This window comes from Sturnira hondurensis, unplaced genomic scaffold (assembly GCF_014824575.4).
Source record: "Sturnira hondurensis isolate 20B ecotype Veracruz unplaced genomic scaffold, ASM1482457v3 Scaffold0005329, whole genome shotgun sequence".
NCBI lineage: Eukaryota > Metazoa > Chordata > Mammalia > Chiroptera > Phyllostomidae > Sturnira > Sturnira hondurensis.
In genome coordinates this window covers 1,508,503-1,526,193 of record NW_028077960.1, presented here as the reverse complement: position 1 = coordinate 1,526,193, position 17,691 = coordinate 1,508,503, and the positions used below count along the sequence as shown (strand labels likewise).

At 55.6% G+C, this 17,691-nt stretch overlaps 1 protein-coding gene across 1 annotated transcript in view; it reads right to left on the bottom strand.

The window, feature by feature from the left end:
* CSPG4 (chondroitin sulfate proteoglycan 4) overlaps positions 1-16,177 on the bottom strand; it is a 50,712-nt gene extending 34,535 nt beyond the window's left edge. The window contains exon 1 of the mRNA XM_037046974.1: positions 16,012-16,177. Within this exon, the coding sequence (XP_036902869.1) occupies positions 16,012-16,099 (88 nt within the window). The 5' untranslated portion in view covers positions 16,100-16,177. The remainder of the gene's footprint in view (positions 1-16,011) is intronic.
* Between the last annotated feature and the right edge of the window lie 1,514 nt (positions 16,178-17,691).

Genomic DNA, 17,691 nt, shown 5'->3' with positions numbered 1-17,691 from the left:
TCTGCAGCTCTGCCTGTGGTGGGGCACTTGGCCTCCACTTCTTAGAAAACCTACAGTCCTGGCCCTGCCACCTGTCTGGGCACCCCCACCCCAGCTCAGCCCTCCCTGGCAATCAATCCCTGTGTGCCAGCTCCAACTGCATTCCTGGTGGCCTGGAGGCAGCCAGCAGCCCTGCAGCCAGCATGCGTCATGAGCAACGGCAGCATTCCTTGGTGTCTGCTGCTGCCTGACTTTATAAGGGAGAGTTTGGAGCCCAGAGCTACTGGGCAGGGTGGCATGTGGGGATTGCTTGGGCCCATAGTCAGGGTGGTTGGTGGGAGACCTGGACACGTGTGTGTTAAGGAGGGAGACATTGGTGCCAAGATGGAGCAGGAGCTGGGAGCTGGGTGGGAAGAGAGGGTGGAATGATGTAAATTCATTCATTCATTCATTCATTCATTCATTCATTCATCCATTCACAAATATAATATTTGAGTGATGGGCATAGAGAAGGAGAACCAACCTGGGAAAAGACAGAGAGCCTGGGAAAGATATTAAAACTGAGAATGGAAAATTAAGACCCTCTACAACAACTGAACTTAGGGGTCCAGACTGAGGCCCGAGGGAGATGGAGGAGGAAAAACCCGTGAGAGCTAGAGAAGACAGGATGTGGGCAGTGTGCATGCTACTGTGGACAGGGTTGAGGGGGGTGGGCGGGGCCCCACTGGCCAGTGGGGAGGGAGGGGCTCCTGCTCTAGGTGAAGGAGGACTCTTGCACCATAGCTTTTGTCACCAGCGATGACAAATCTTGGTTTCAGACCCAGAGCAGGAGGGGGTGAGACTGGGAGAGTCCCACTGACTGGGAGTCTGAGGGGCTAAGGGGTGGGGTGTTCTGGGGGGGCCCAAGGCAAGGATGAAGGAGTCTTTGTTTTCCTCGCAGCTGTGTGTGTGAGTGGCCCTGAGTGAGAGCAGGGATGGGCCAGGTGCCCTTCCCCTGCAGCTGGGCCCTCCCTAGGGTCACCAGGCTCTCCGGACCTCGTGCCAGATCCCCAGTGCTCTGTTCCCCAAGCCGGGGAAGCTCTGAAGAGGCAGGAGTAGGGTGAAAAGTTCCCTCCGATTCACAGGCTGGGGGGGCTGGTGCTCCCTATGCCATCCCCTCCAATTGCAGAGCTGGGAGAGCAAACATACTGAGATGAGGACTCAGCTCCACAGAGCAGCACAGACCCCGCACCCCTGCACAGTAGGTGAGGGTAGATTTGAGTGTGGGACAGGGTGGATTTGGTGCTCTGAATGCTGGACCATGGCCCTTCCTGGCCAGCCACATCTATCTGGACTCCTGGGCAAGGGAGAAGCTGTCACTGTGTCTGTTCAGGTGTCAGCCCTTCCCTCAGCATGTCCTATAGCCCCCTCACTGCCAAGGTTCAAAGGTCAGCCCTCCCAAACTTTCACTTTCCCCCATGCCTGTTGCCTCCAAAAGTAACAAGGGGCACAGTTACAAAGACAGACTTCACGTCAGACCTAAGGTACAACATAACCTGCCCGCAGGGGTGACATCGGGGTTGCGGGAGCCATGCTGAAGATGGCTCACCCCCTGCCAGGGCTGGCTGCCTGCAGATTCTCAGCGCTCACTACCTACATCCTTGGTTCCTGATTGAGTCTGTAACGCAGGGCGCGCCAGCGCCCACAAGGCACGGCCGTAGGAACAACAGCAGATTAGTTCAGCGTCACAGGGGACTCGAAACAGCAGCTGTTCCTGTTCCTCTCAGGAGGCGACAGCCTGCCCTAGTGGAGTGTGGCTCTACTAGGCTCCTGTGCTTGTGGGCAGGCCACTGTCTCTACCTCTCAACCCTGCAGGACCTCAGCTGTGCTTAAGGCAGCCCTGTCCCTCCTCACTTGGAGAACTACCGAGCCACACGACTCAATCTCAGGGTCCTTGGCCTTGTGTTTGGTTGCCAGGCCCAGGAGGAAAGGGCAGAGCGATGGCTTCCTGACCCTGGTCACTGACGTCAGCTACTGGTCCTCTGACCAGGTGCCTGGAGGCCACCCTTGCTATGGGGCTTACATCGAGGACCATGTCCAATTTAGGGACCCCCTCTGGAAGGTGAGTGCCCCTGGAGAGGAAGTAGGGAACCGGTGGGATGGGATGCTGAGCTTGGTCCACAGATGCTGATGGGGCAGGGCTGGTGCCCTGGGCTCTCAGCCCTGTGTCCCTACCCTGGGACCATGTGGGGCACAGAGGACGTGAGAGTGGAAATGAGAGGTTTATCTGGAAGAAGCAGCCCAGAGTCCACTCCGGCTGGAAGGCTGGAGCAGGAGGAAGCGGGGCCAGCAGTGGAGTGTTTGTGGACGTCTTCTGTTTTCCAAGCTCCAGGCATGGAAGGGTGGGACTTTTGTGGCTTGGAGCAATTCAAAGAGGCTTTTCCTTGCCTTGTATTTTCCTCCTTATACAGGAGGAGTTCTAGGCATTCGTCCACATCCTCCTTCCCCTGTCTCTCCTGGCTCCAAAGGAAATACAGGTCCAGCATCTCAGTTGACCAGGCTAAGATAGCGGTTCTGGGAAGAAGAGCGAGAGAGCTGGCCTGGCATTGGGCCTGCCCAGCCCCCCACCCCCAGCAGGGTCCCTGTGAGATTGCTCCCATTTTATAGGTGTAAAAACTGAGGCAAGGAGGGCAGTTACTTGCATGAGGGCCTAAAGAGCAGTGTGAAGTGTGATGCTGTGGGTCTCAGGGAGGGCATGCACAGAGAAGGGGGTGTTGGTTGTTATGTGGAACTTGAAAGTGGAACATCTGCCTGGGTGTGAGAACTGGCCCCCTGCCTGGGGAAGACACACTTTTTCCCTTCCTATCCTCAAGCCTCCTTCTTTCGGGGTTGAGGCGGGTGGGGAGCGGGGTGGACGGGGTGGGAGTGAGGCAGCGGGAAGCGTTGGCTTTCCGTGAGTGGTTGGCAGCTGGCCTCCCCAGTGTGGCTGGATAGGGTCTGGTTTTGGGGTCTGGTGGATCAGGGAGGGACCTTCTCCAGGGCTGGCTGAGGATGGCACGTTCCAGAAAACAGTGATACCTGAGCCAGTCCTGAAGAACATTTCTCCCTGACCCACCGGCCCACTGAGATCTTAGAGGTCAGAGAAGAGGCTGGAGTGGTGGGAGGTTTGGGTTCCATCCAGGGTGCGAAGCTTGCTCCCAGGAGCCTGGGGGGCCATCCCCACTCCGGCAGAATCCCTTCTGCTGTCCTTCTACGAGAAACGGCTGAGGGCAGGCCATTGGAGAGGGGCCTCAGGGCCTCCCTGAGCCTGGCAGACTGGGCTTGGAGACAGTGAGTGTGTGAACTGGGATGGGAGGGCAGTGGAAGCCGTGACTGTTGGTCTGGACAGAGGTCTGGACCAGCTTGACCTGACTTGTGCTCAACAGGCTGGGCCTTAGAGAAGCCACCACTATCTCTGCCTTGCTTCTCCCATCTGATTACGGGATAGGGAGGTAGGATGACCCCACAGACAGCGGTCCCATGTCCAGGAGACCTGGGGGAAGCAGAGGACACAGCTTCCCCCCACCCCACAACATACATGCACACATGCATGTGTGTGCACACACACACACTCAGAGCCACATGCTGCCATACTCTCTCTGGCTTCAGTTTTCCCATCTGTGGAAAGGGACCTGGGGTGGGAGATTGGCACAAACTCCTGGCCCCTGGCCAGCTCAGCGCACCCAGCCCAGCGGGAACTGGCTGGTGGAAAGATGTGGTTACTACAGTGGTTGCAGCACAGCTACCTCTGGCCTAAGGGAACACAGTCTGGCCACACTGGAAGCTCTTGAGGACAGAGCCCAGAGCCTGTGTCCTGTGCCTGGGGCGTCTGTCATCCAGAACCACACTCAAGTGCCGATAGAGGAAGCATCAGCATCTAAGGGCATACGAGGACCAAATGGAGGGGGCATTTGGCCCATGTGAATGATTTTCTATTGGCAGAGCTGACAGCAGCCTGGAAAAGCAGAAGCTCCTGTATGGGCGGCAGGCTGGCTGGAAGGTGTGGCCTGGGAAGGTAGACCAGGTAACCTCATTGTCTTTGCCAGTGGCCCCTATGCTAACCAGTTGCCCCATAGATCCCCAGACTGAGTTCCCCGCTATAGGCCTGAATCCTCTTGGCACATGTTCCTGCCTAGCACCCCCACTACCTCTGTAGACCCCCCAGTCTTTCAGCACCTCTGAGCTATGCCGACCCTGCCACACCCCTAGTTCATCTCTTTCCTGGCCTTAGGCACTGCCTCTTTGCTATGGTCCCCATAACTCTGGCACCGCCCAAAGCCCCCTAGACATTATAATACCAGGAACACCCCTAGGGGCCCTCCAACTTGAGCCCACCCATCTCGAGCTAGAGTCAGTGCCACCTCTCCCCCAACCCACTCCCCACCCAGTGAAGGCCTCACCATCCCCCCACTTCTGGGCGGGAACGTAAAAGCTGTTTCAGACATTCTCCTCTTCCCTCCACGTGGTCTGCCCATTCTACCTTTAAATTCTCCTTCAAATTCTCGTCTCCCTTGTGCTCCTCTGTGCTATCCCCGAAGGCAGATGGCCACCATCCCTTGCCTGGCTTAAAAAATTTTCTGCCTCGTTTTGCTCCTAGTGGCACAGTTAACCTGAAATGGGAACCACTCCAACATCCTTCTCTTGCCTGGAAGCCCTCAATGGCCGCCTGTGGCCCCACGATCAAGCCCCAGGCCTCTAGCACAGCGTTGATGTCGGGTGCCGTGTGGCCTTGCTCCTGCCCCGCAGGCTTTCCTGTGCACCTCCCTCGAACACCCCACGTACCATCCTCACCAGACCTTGGGCTGTTTTCCATCTACACCTGTTAGGTCCCCGCTCATGACCTCTGCTCAGGGCCTTTTACCTGGCCAGCTCTTCTTTCCTCTCTGCCTGTGAAATGGCCTCATGCTCCTTCAGGAAAGTTCTCCCCACCCTTCCCCACAGCCCAAAGCTCCTCTGTATTGGGAATGCAAAGGCACTCAGCTGTGGCTTGGGGATTCATGTCACTGTCACCTCCTTCCATGAACACTGTGAATCTTGAGACAAGACGGGCTGCTTGATGAAGGGAGATGGGAAAGGAGGAGGGGAGGGCCCAGCGGGGCGAGAAGGGCAGCCACATTCGCTGGTGGATTGCTGGCAAGGGCTGCACCTGGGGGCTTGACCAGCTCTCCCCAACCTCGTCTCACCTCCAAGGCTTCTTTCCAGTTTTCTGCTGTGCCCAGGGGCAGGGGACTGGACACGATGTCCCTACCCTTCCCAGCCAGGGAGTGCTTTTCTGGGCCTGCGGTGACACAGTCTGGTGCTTATTTTTAAAGAAAATAGAATCACAGCCCCTATTTATAGCTGGAGGCCATAGCCACAGACAGGAGATGGATGGGATCTGAGGCTGTGCAGGCTCCACAGGGGCGGGGGTGGGGCCTCCCACGCCTTCCCCACCCCCTTACCCCACCCATTCTCAGTGGCCAAGGAAGTGCCTGTGGGATCTTGACATTCCCTGGGACAGGATGTAGCTGCATTTGGGGACAGGGGAAGGAGGGGACTTGGGTGAGGAGGATGGAAAATTTCTCTCTGGATTGGTCCCTGGGGCCCAGAGTTCCTGTGGGAATGGGTGGAGGTGAGGTGTGTCGTGTCTACTGGGAAGGCAAAGAAGGAGCTGGGGAGGAGCCCAGTGCAGAGGGAGCCCGTTGGACTGCCACAGGGACTGGGTGAGGGGAGAACAGAGCAAGGCCCGAGAGAGGGGGCTGACAGAGACAGAGAGAGAGAGCCAGGGGGAGAGGTCTCCAGCCCAGTTGACCCTGTGCGTGGAAGGGGGAGATACAGGGAGCAAGGGAAGGTTTGAAGTGGGGCCTCTGACCCACAGAAAGTCCTCCTGGTGCTCTGGGCAGAGCGGTGAGAGTCTGAGTTGGATCCAGCGAGGAAGGGCGGGAATCAGGCATCTCCATGGCCTTCACCTCAGAGAGCCAGGCCATGCCCACTCCTACCCCACAGGGCCCAGTGCCTGGAGGCCCTCTGTTCCTGGCAATCTCAGGGTGGGAGGCCCAAACCTATTTGGAGGCAAAGACATTATGTAGAAGCCAAGCAGTTGGGCTTTGTCACCAAGATCCCTGAAGGACTGTCCTGGGTAGACGGGGCAGGGTAGCACTGGGAGCGCCGGGGCAGGTCTGGGCTCTGGATTGCTAGGGGTGAGTTCCTGGGCCCGGAGGGATGACAGGTATAGGCTCTGGTCTGAGCTCATACCTGCTGCCAGCCTCTGTTCTGACCCCCCTGGACCACAGGGGGCTATAGCCTGGGGCATGTGCCAGGGAGCCAAAGCCACAACTGGTGACTCAGACAGCTAAAAAAAGAAGCATCTCCAAGCGATGACTCAGTTGGCTCTGGAGGGGTTGGGTGGGTCTAGTTGGTACAAGGTGGGGTGGTCTGGGTTTATTTTTGATAGGGTGGGGCTGGGGTCAGGGAGTAGAAGAGGGAGTTGGGGATGGAGAGGAGCTACTGCTCTCGTTCTGGGAGAGCCCCAGGGCCCTGTGCCACAAAGGAAAGTGGTTTCCCAATGCCAGGGAGCTCTGGCGGGCTGGGCTGCCTCTCAGCCCCTTCCCAGGCCCAGCCCACGTTGCTATGTGGCCCAGAACAGGCCTCTGGCTTTCCCTGGACAGAAGCAGAGACCCCTGTTCTGTTCCTAAGAAGCTTGAGTTCAGAATTTTAGAGCTGGCCTTGGAGAATGAATATTCTACCCGCAGGCTCAGAGAGGGACAGAAGTCTGCCCAAGGCCACACAGCAGTTCAGGTATCTCGCATAAGAGCTACACAGCTGGCTCAGGTTCCTATATCTTCCCTGCCCCAAGGCTGTCAACAGTTAGAGGGACAGGCTCCCCTCTGAGTATAGAAGTCTCTCCTTATTTGTGGCTTTGCTTTCTGTGGCTTCAGTTACCTGTGGCCAACCGTGATACAAAAATATTAAATGGAAATTCCAGAAATAATTCATAAGCTTTAAACTATGCACCATTCTGAGTAGCGTGAAGAGTCATCCCTTGGTCCAGCCTCTCCATGCTGTACACGCTCCCCACCTCTTCATCACTTAGCCGGCTCGATGATCAGATCGATTGCCGTGTTCGTCACCCTTGCTTTACTGAATGGCCCCGCGGTGCAAGACTAGTGGCGCAGCCTGACTGCTGTGGCTCAGTGGGTTGGGAGATTCCTGGTCAGGACACGTGCCAAGTTTGCGGGTTTGGTCCCCAGTTATGGCACCTATGAAACTGATGTTTCTCTCCCTCTCTTCCCTTTTCTCTACAGTAAATAAATAAATAAAATCTTAAAACAATGAAAAGGTGTAAAGTGTTTCCTTTAAGTGCAAATGTGTGTATGTATAAGCATACTTTGGAGATATTAAGGGTTCGAATCTATACCACCACAATGGAGCAAAAATGAGGTATAGGAATTTTTTGGTTTCCCAATGCACATAAAGGTTATGCTTATACTCTATTATAGTCTAAGTGCGCAATAGCTTTATGTCTAGAAAAACAGTGTATATACCTTAATTAAAAATATTTCATTGCTAAAAAATGCTATTCATAATATGAAAAATGACACCAATAGATTTGTTTGATGCTGGGTCTCCACAAAAATTTCAATTTGTAAAACAAACAAACCGCAATATCTGTGAAGCACAATAAAACTAGGCATACCTGCTTAGGAAAGAATATAGTATCTACAGGGTTTGATACTACCTGTGGTTTCAGGCATACACTGGGTGTCTTGGAACATGTCCTCCATGTTCCAGGACACGAGAAGGAGGGACGCCTGTACCAGCCCACAGAGGGGCTCAGCTGGGCTCCAGATGGGCGGCTGGAAGTACGTGGGCACCAGATGCCCAGAAGTGGAGCCTCAGCCAGCGGCTGCCACCTGGATTGTATGAGTACACATCTGAGGAGTTAGGTGGGCTCTGCACAAAAGTCAGCTGAGAAGAGTCAACCCTACGACGGTGCTGAAGGCAGAGGATGCTTGCACACAGGAATCTTGAGCTGGGGGCCCAGACCCTGGCCAGACTCTTATCCAGAACCCCCCTCTAGCACCTGCCTGGGCTTCTCATGTCCTGGGACTCATTTTCCCTTACCTCTACCCACTCTGACCTCACACATCCAGGGACTCATCACCCGACTCCAGTGACTCCAAACAGGCCAGGGCCGAGAGGGTCCCTCCCCCCTTCATTCTGTGTTTTGCTTCCCACTGTGCAGCCACTGCTGCTGAATGAGTGGTAGTAACAGCCCCATGGGAACTCTGGCAATTGAGCCACTGCGTGGCTCTGGCCTTCTGCTCCTACCTACCTCCTGAGCAGCCCTGCGGGGCGGGCAGATGGGGACAGGAGAGATGGTTAAGCCCTCATCATGTAGGAGGTTCTGGTGCCTGGTCCTCTATTTGTCCCCATTCATCTCTTGGGTCAGGTCCAAGTGTCCATTGGTCATTTGTTCAGCTCACACTGATTGTGTTGTGCTCCGGCTCAGTGATCTCCATCCAGGGACTGTCAGGGTTTGGGGAGGAGCTGGGAGAGGCTGTTCTGCATCTCCTCACAGTGGGAGGGGTGTGTGGGTCTCTGCCCACTGGTCTGTCAGATGCACATACCCCTCCTGATCCCCCTTTCTGAAGGGTCCTGGGAAGGCTATCAGTCGCTGGCTGACAGCTCCCTTAGAAGCCTACCTCCTCTCCTCCGTGTCACTCTGTCCCACACAGACCTTCTCACCGGGCCATCACATCCAATCCCCACCTTGGAACCCTTGTGAAAGATTCCTAAGCAGGAGCCCTCGTCTTGTGAGGGCTTCCCGCATTCTGGGAGGAGATGGAAGTAGAGTGACAGCCGCCTCAGGAGCAGTTACCTACTAAGCCTCTACTCCAGGCAAAGAAAGGGTTTTTGTGCTTAACAAACAGAGGAGGTAGGAATTATTGTCCATTTCAGAGAGGACAAAACAAGCTCAGAAGGGCTGAGTCACTTGCCCAAGGTCATGCATCCAGTCACAGGACTGCAGTTAAATCATAGGCTCTCTAACACTGTTCTCTACCGTTAGGTGCATGGCCTCCCTCCTCCCCCAGCCCTGTGCTGTGGAGGTTCCCAGAGCTGAATACTCTCAGTGGGGGGAGGTGGGGTCTGAGTCAGAACTGAGGGTGGAAGAGGAGCTTACTTCTAGTTTCTCTGAGATGCCCAAAAAGGGTGATTCGTTCCTTCCCTGATCACGGTGGGAAGAGTGTTGTGTGTGTGCGTGGATGTGTGTGTCTGGGCCCAAGGCCTGCCTGGCTGGCCTTCAAACGCAGGAGAGCTGGGCTGGTCTCAGTCAGTGTGCATGAGGGAAGGGACAAGGAGGGGTTGGTGTCATGGGAATCAGCATCCTGGGCCCACTGATATTTATAGTTTCCCCTCCTGAAATGTGGGGTTGGGGTGGGGTGGGGCCGGGGAGAGCCATTGCTCTTAAGCGGAAATGGAAGTGGGTCTCTTCTCCCCAGCCTCCTCTAAGTCCCCAGAGAGCAGGCTGGCTCAGGCTGGAGGCTCTGCTCTGGTGGTGGAGCTGGGGGCTATGTGTCCCGAGTTGGGGGTCTTTCCCCAGAACTCCTGTCTCAGGGGCAGGAGAATACTCTTCTTGCTTGCTAGGTGCTGAGCCGGGTGGCTGAGCAACATTGTGTGTGTATGTGCACACTGGGCACCATACTGACGGAAGTCATGGACCAGGAGACAAAGGCCATGTGTGGGTAGAGGAAGAAAGGTCTGTAACCTCATAGAGATGCAGGGCAGGGGCTCAGCATGAGGGCAGACCAGGCTGTGGGCCTTAGCAGTCAATGGTTAGAAAGGCTCCCAGAGGTGCTGATGCTGGAGCTGGACCTCTGAGGGTGGGGAGGAAAAAGGAAAACCAGTTGCAGGGAACAGGCTGGGCAAAGGTGGAAGGGTCCCAGGGGTTATGGTTATTATCTGATGACCTAGTTCATCAGTCAGGCTGTGGGACCCAGGATCACCTCGAATGTAGAGGCTGATATATGAAGCAGGGGAGGGGTCCCAGTCCAGCCATGGTGCCTTTGCAGGCAGGTGGTACCATGAGGCTCTTGCCTACCAGGATGCTTAGGAATCTTCCTTTTGGCTCTAGGAGGGTAGGAATGGGATTCCGGGGCAGGATAAGCTGGGCCTCCAGACCTGGCTGGATGATAGCTGGGACTGTGTTTTACTCCTTGCCATTGGGCGCCCAGACTACGCTCCACTTGGGGAAGGACAGCTTTTAGGGGTTCTTTGGTTGTAGCATGATCTGGATTCTCTGAAAGCCAGGAAGTTCTTCTTTGTGTCTGACCTGAATCTCCCCTGCTGTCAGTATGTTTTAACTCAAAGCAATTTATTGGTTTTCAAGCTAGCCTTTCTTCGTTCCTTCTTTCCTTCCTTCCCTTCCTTCCTTCCTTCCTTCCTTCCTTCCTTCCTTCCTTCCTTCCTTCCTTCCTTCCTGCCATAGAACACTTTATCAAAAACAAAACCCAATCTTTTGTAACCATATGCTTGCAGAGCTTCTGTGCATGAATTAGAGTGGAACATGCATTCCATATCCCCAGATATGGACGCAGGGCCCTGGGCGGTCTGCAGACCCCTGGTTGGCTCACTGATCTCTATGCCCCTTGGGGCCCAGTCCTGTGTGTGCAGCAAGATCCTGGAGACCCCTGAGAAAAGCAGGGGGGAGGTCTGTCCTTGGGCAGCTGCTGGTCCTGTGGCAAGGCCACACCCAAACCAGGGTATAAGGACAAAGGGCAGAGAGGCCCAATCCCTACTCTGCTAAGGACTTTCTGTGTGACTCTGAGAGAGTAGTTGCCCCTCTCTGGGCCCTGGTTTCCCTCCGAACCGTGGGGCACAGGCCTGGGGTGGGAGCCTCTGCAGTAAGGTCTGGGAGGGGAAGTGGTCTTGCTGGCCGACCACGACAGTTAAACCATGGGAGAGATGCACACTGAGACAATTTGGCAGGGGCAGTGGCGGGAGGCCTGGCAGAACCAGCTCCTTCACAGGCTGGGAGNCTTGGGGAAGGACAGCTTTTAGGGGGTCTTTGGTTGTATCATGATCTGGATTCTCTGAAAGCCAGGAAGTTCTTCTTTGTGTCTGACCTGAATCTCCCCTGCTGTCAGTATGTGTTTTTTTTAAATACTTTATTTATTTATCTTTTTAGAGGGGAAGGGAAGGAGAAAGGAAAGAAACATCAGTGTATGGTTGCTTCTCGTGCATCCCCTGCAGGGAACTGGCCCCTGCCGGAAACTGGCCTGCAACCCAGGCATGTGCCCTGACTGGGAATCGAACCGTGATCGTCTGGTTCGCAGGCCCGTGCTCAATCCACTGAGCTACACCAGCCAGGGCAGTATGTTTTAACTCAAAGCAATTTATTGGCTTTCAAGCTAGCCTTCCTTTGTTCCTTCTTTCCTTCCTTTCCTTCCTTCCTTCCTTCCTTCCTTCCTTCCTTCCTTCCTTCCTTCCTTCCTTCCTTCCTGCCATAGAACACTTTATCAAAAACAAAACCCAATCTTTTATAACCATATGCTCGCAGAGCTTCTGTGCATGAATTAGAGTGGAACATGCATTCCATATCCCCAGATATGGATGCAGGGCCCTGGGCGGTCTGCAAACCCCTGGTTGGCTCACTGATCTCTATGCCCCTTGGGGCCCAGTCCTGTGTGTGCAGCAAGGTACTGGAGACCCCTGAGAAAAGCAGGGGGGAGGTCTGTCCTTGGGCAGCTGCTGGTCCTGTGGCAAGGCCACACCCAAACCAGGGTATAAGGACAAAGGGCAGAGAGGCCCAATCCCTACTCTGCTAAGGACTTTCTGTGTGACTCTGAGAGAGTAGTTGCCCCTCTCTGGGCCCTGGTTTCCCTCCGAACCGTGGGGCACAGGCCTGGGGTGGGAGCCTCTGCAGTAAGGTCTGGGAGGGGAAGTGGTCTTGCTGGCCGACCACGACAGTTAAACCATGGGAGAGACGCACACTGAGACAATTTGGCAGGGGCAGTGGCGGGAGGCCTGGCAGAACCAGCTCCTTCACAGGCTGGGAGCTGGCAGGGCTTGGGCAGGAGCTGACTGGGAGGAAGACATGGTCAACAGGATAGGCACTGTCTAAAATATGCCACCAAGTCACCTTGCTGTGACATCCCCAGAGCCACTACCCTGCATCTGAGGCAAATGTGGCTTCCTCTGCTATTTCAGTTGTTGGAGGAGGAGTGGGCTTTCTTGAAGAGTATTTACCTATTCTTTCAGAAAGTGGAGAAAATTTGGGGAGGTGAGGGGATGTTGAAGGGGAATGGGGAGGTGAGAACAGAGACCTAGGGGCCTCGGGGAGATCTCTCTCCCCTGCTTGGGGGCCTGAGATTACTGGTGGGTGGCCGTCCACCTGGCCGTAACTTGGAAAGCCAGCTGTTGTTGGTGCCGCGATCTGTATGCTCAGAGACTTGAGGCCAGCCCCTCCTGGGCCTTGAGCCTCATTTCCTCAGCTGTAAAACAGGATTTTTGTGGCATGCAGGGCTTTGAGGCTGTGGCAGTGTGATTGGTGCTCCCCCCAGGCCATCTCTGAAGGTAGGGGCCCTGTTATAACATAGCTGCACCCTCTCTCCTGGTTGCAGTTATGGACTCTTTTGAGAAGGAGGAAGGACTAGGATCCCCTACCCCAGAGAATATCCAAGTACAAAATTGTTCATACTAATTCAGTTCATTCAAAAATTACTCCTACGCATGCATTAATAATGGTAATACAACACTTCTGAAATATAGCCCATGCCTGTCCGTAAAGAAGGAATCCTAACTGTAGAATTCTGGCTCTACAGAACTGGACAGATGTTGGGGCTGGAGGCATGTTGGAAGCAAAGGGGAACTGGGTAGGGCCAGGAATCGAAGGAGCAGAGGAGCATGGAGGGAGTGGGCTCAAGTCCTGGACCCAAAGGCCCTGTTGTTCATTTGCTCCAGGAACCAAATAGGAGCCACAGCTCAACACAGCATCCTCCCCCTTCTTGTCCTCACCTGCCTCACCCAGGTACCACCCAGGTAGGAGGCAGCAGCCACCACCCAGGTCTGTGAGTGCAGTTGGCTGTGTGCTGGGTTCTCTGTATTCATGTGTGAGCCCACATCTGTATGCACCAGTGAGTGTGTGAGGGTTATTCCCAACTCGCCCTCCCCTGCTGGCCGCCTCCTGGGCAGCACGCCCAGTTCCCAGACGAAGCCTATATACTTCCTCTGAGAGCTCCCTACACAACCTACTCCCTCCTAGCCATGGCCAGTGGCCCGGACCACCTGGCCTGGCCCCTCCTGGGCCCCCTAGGTGGCTATGCTTATAGGCCCTTGTTGTCCTGCCCAGGTGGACGGTCAAACATTGGGGGCTCAGTTATACTTGGTTCTGGAACAGCTTTTCCAGAGTCCTGGTGGGCTGGGCCAAGGGCCCTGGCGCCTGCCCTGCCCCAGAGTCTCAGGGCAGCATGTGGGCGGCTCAGAGATCATCTCCATCATCATTAGTTCCCTCCCTACTCCAGAACCCCCTCAGAGTCGGCCCTGGTTCAATTCCTTGCACCTAATCCCCCCATGTTCTCTAAGACACCCCTGTTAGTTCAGAGCCCCCCCCACCCAGTTTACACAGGAAGCCTCCCCTCCAGGTACCCCTTTAGCCCCTCACCTTCTACCTTTCAAAGTCAGCTATGCCGGGCCAAGGAAGAGACACAGGAGCCACTGGCCCTGCATGCCCTGTGCTTACTCTGACCTCCAGATTTGCCTCTCCACATCAGCTCAAATCTAGTCTCTTCAGTGCTTGTCACTCTGCTGAGGGCTTCCCATAGTGCTCTCATACCACACTTGTCACCCCTAGTCAGAGCGGCCCAAGCCTAGCCCCCACACAAGGCGGGAACTCCCTTAAAGCAAGACTGGGAGTTATTCCCCAGCAGCTGGGCTCCTCTGTGGGACCTACATCACTTTGTTTCCTCCCTGGGGCCTCAGTTTCCATGTACAATTGGGAGGTTGGCCTGGATGGTTTCCAAGGGTGCTGGACTCTCAGGCCTCATGACCTGAATGCCTAATATGTGTCAGTCTGGTACCTAGATCTTGAAGGCCTTTGGGGCCGGGGTGTCCATGGGTGGTGGCAGGGACATACTCCTCAGGCAGGGCCTTTCCCTATTGCAGAGACCAGGACAGGGAGCAAGGCCGGGCATGGTGACAGAGACGGGTTTGGGGAGGGGAGCTCTGCCTGGGAGAGGGGGAGGTACCAGCTCACTCACCCCCTATCCATATTCGAGTCCTTCCTAAAGGCAGCAGTTGGTTCCCACTGGCACATGCAGCTCTCCTCCCCAAAACCTTTGGTGGCTCCTCGAGAGGACATAGGCAGTGGGCTGCACTTTGCCATTTAAGGTTTCTGTGCCCAGTGCAATTGCTTTTCCTGGCTTGTGCTCAAAATGCGCCTTGCAGCCAGGCCCGCAGCTCAGCACCGCTCTGCTCGTGCTCGGGGCCTCTGCTCCCCAAGACGCTTCCTGGAGCACCGGCCTTTCCACACCCTTCAAGTCTTAGCCCAAGGGCCACTCTCTGTCTCGCCTCAGCTTGCTTCTGCAGTTCTCTTCTCTGTCCTCTTTTTTCTGGATCTTGATGGAAATGATAGGAATTGCTGTTTGACTTTTAATTTGCTGTTCCGCCTCCTGAATGAATCCAAGTTCAGCCTGCGCATTCTGTGTGCTGCCCATTGTCCAGCACGATGCCCTCATGGTGTCAATGCTGAGGGCATTTCGAGAGGGGCTTTCATTTGAAGCCCAAGGAAGTAGCGGCACTGGAATCTTTCCTTTGGCTGGAGGCTGGGGAACTACGTGAATGGACCTCCCCAGTCACCTCAGTTGCCCTCTTCCCACCTCCTGAAAGGTCCAGCCCATCACCCAGGCCCTGAGATTTTAGAAGATGGGATCCCTGGGGATGGTAGCAGAAAGCCTGGGGATCCGGCTCTGACTCATGCTGGTGTGGGGGGGGTCTTCCCCTGACTCATTTCCCTTCTCATGTCCTGGGCTCTTGGAAGGGAGACTCAGCCCTTCCTCTGCTCAAAGTTGCTCTTGGGAACGGTCCCGAAATCTGTAGACTAAAGCACTAATTCATACATGAGGCCACGGTTCTTATGGAATAACTGGACTATGCCTTAACTAAAGGGAGAGTACTGCAATGGTGGGATTTCTGGCATTGTGACCGAGAGGAGACATATCCTAGCACCCTTCAGAAGGCAAACTATTATTCAGTCTCTGCTGCGGTGACACCACCGATGCCTGGGACAGGGAGGTTGCCCAGGGCTGTCGGGGGGACAAGCCCCTGCTGGAGCGCAGGGTATGGAGGGGCACCATCCCTGCATCTAGGAGGCTGGAGAGCGGGTGGTCCTGTCTGTCACCCACCAGGTCTTCTCAGTGAGGAGAGAGGAGAGAGAAAGACAGGAAGGGGAAGAAGAGGACAGGAGGAAGGTGGTGATGAAGGAGCCAGATGGAAAATTCACCTGGTTGCAAGTGGAGTAGGAGTAGGAGGAGTGGGAACAGAGCTGGGGGGCAGCTGGAGGAAGTGGGGGCTCAGGTGTCTGTGCCCCACCCCACCCAGCATAGGGTGGGGCAGAGTGGCTGTCTCCCCATTTCTTGCTTTGTAGTGCTCCCCATTCCTGGCTTGGGTGGCTGAAGCTGAGGTACTTCTCACTGGGTCTTCTTGGGACACTACGTGGTCAGGGAAAGCCTGCTGGGCTCAGGGAGCCCAGGTATCACTGAGGTGGCCCCACTGGGTATGGAGAACAATCCTGGCCAGAGCCATGGCCTAGGCAATCCCACTCTGGGGCCAAGCTCAGGAAACCAGAGCCCATGTAACCCCGAGATGGAGAGTGTCTATGCCTGGTGGAACTCCCGGAGACCCCAGGCTGGGGTGGCAGGAGCACAGCCCCCTGTCTCCTGGTCTGGGGGCCACTTCTGGGCCCTCTTGCCCCTTTTCTTTAAGGAATCTGCCACAGCTCCTGCCAGTCTGGGTCGATGTCTCAGGCCCCTCACTTACCTGAAGATGCTGGTTCTGCCAACATAGCCACGGTCAAAGCCAGGACCAGGGCAGGGGCCAGGGTTGGGTGCCGAGGGCCTGGATGCATCGCAGCAGGCTGGTGGCAGGACTTGAGAGGAGCCCCGCAGGATCCAGAACCTGGGCAACAAAGTCTCCAGTTGAGAGATCGGGGCTCTTCTGGTGTGGGCTGGGCTCCTGGTGCTTGCCGCCTACTTAACTCGGGGGGCGGAGCAGGCGGCTCGACCAGACCAGACCAGCGCTCCGGTTTCATCAGGCCGGGGCTCCCCGCCTGCCCCCCTCCAACCTTCTTAAAGGGCCCGTGCTGGGCTGCTCTTCCCTATGCAGGGGTCAGGGGACCCTTATAGCTCAGTCAGACTCAGGCTTCACTCTGAAGTCTTGGACCAAGGTCCCAGAGGACACCAGACCCACATGAGTTGGGCCAGCCCACTCCTCTCTTCTTTGGCTCTTGCAAGGGTTGGTGGTGGTGGTGGTAGAGGGGTCCTCACACCAGGCCTAGGAGAAAGAACCCCACCACACAGACTGCTTCGGGGCCGCTTTGTCTCTGAGGTCTCCTCAGGACTCTATTTGCGCAGAGAAGCACCAGCCTGAGGTTTTACACTGGCTTTGTGCTCACTGGTGTTGCAACCTTGACCTTCTCTGCCATGCAGGGAGGGCCTCAGTTCCCCAGTCTGTAAAGGAGAGATGTTCTACACTCACCCACAAGGCAGGAAGGATTCTCAATTCCATGGTATCATTTTCTCAAAATAACCCTGCAAGGTGGGTAGAACCACCCCTCCCCCATTTCGTGGAGGAGGAAACTGGCTCAGAGCTGGAATTGGTTCTTTCAAGGCCCCCAGGAGGAGATGAGGCCCCTGACCACTTGGTACCAGGCCTCCAGGCCTCCTGGCTCCTGAATTTGATGTTTCAAATTTCTGGGGCTGCCTCCTGGAAATCTGGCCCTGGATTTAGCTCCTACCTAACAGCTTCAGGCTGGGGCCCTGCTCCTCTTGGCTCCTTCCCAGGCAACAACATCATTCGTGTCCCAAATAGGAGGAGAAAATGCCATATTATTGCAGAGCTTCCAGGCTTAGAGGCTCGGCCTGCTCTCCGCTGGCCCCAGTATCAGCATTGCCTGGCCTCAGTTTTTATGTCCAGTGAACCGGGGCCAGGGCACCCCTGGAGTGCTCTCCCCTCTTCTACAGGAACCTGTCACACTTGCCTGCTCTAGCCCACCCTCAATCTCCCCAACTTCTCCCCTTGACCAGTAACATCCCCACCATGCGCACAAACTTTACAGTTCGCAACAAAATTGAGCCCCATTTTCAGATGAAGAAACCGAGATTTAGAGAACTTATGGGACTTGAGTAAGTGTCCACAGCTGCTGAGAGCTGGAGCCAGGTCTCTGACCCCCAGCCCGGCACCCCTCCCACCACGGCACAGTGTGGCGACCGAGGTCTGTGAGGTGGTTGTGAGCGAGGTCTGTGAGGTGGTTGTGAGCGTTGGTCTTGAACCTGGCCCTGATTTCAAATTCCACCTGTCCACCTTGACCTTCTCTGCCAGGCAGGGAGGGCCTCAGTTCCCCAGTCTGTGAAGCAGAGATGTGCTACCCTCGCCTACAAGGCAGGGAGGAGACTCAATTCCATGGTATCCAGCTAAATATTTAGCTGTCCAGACTTGAGC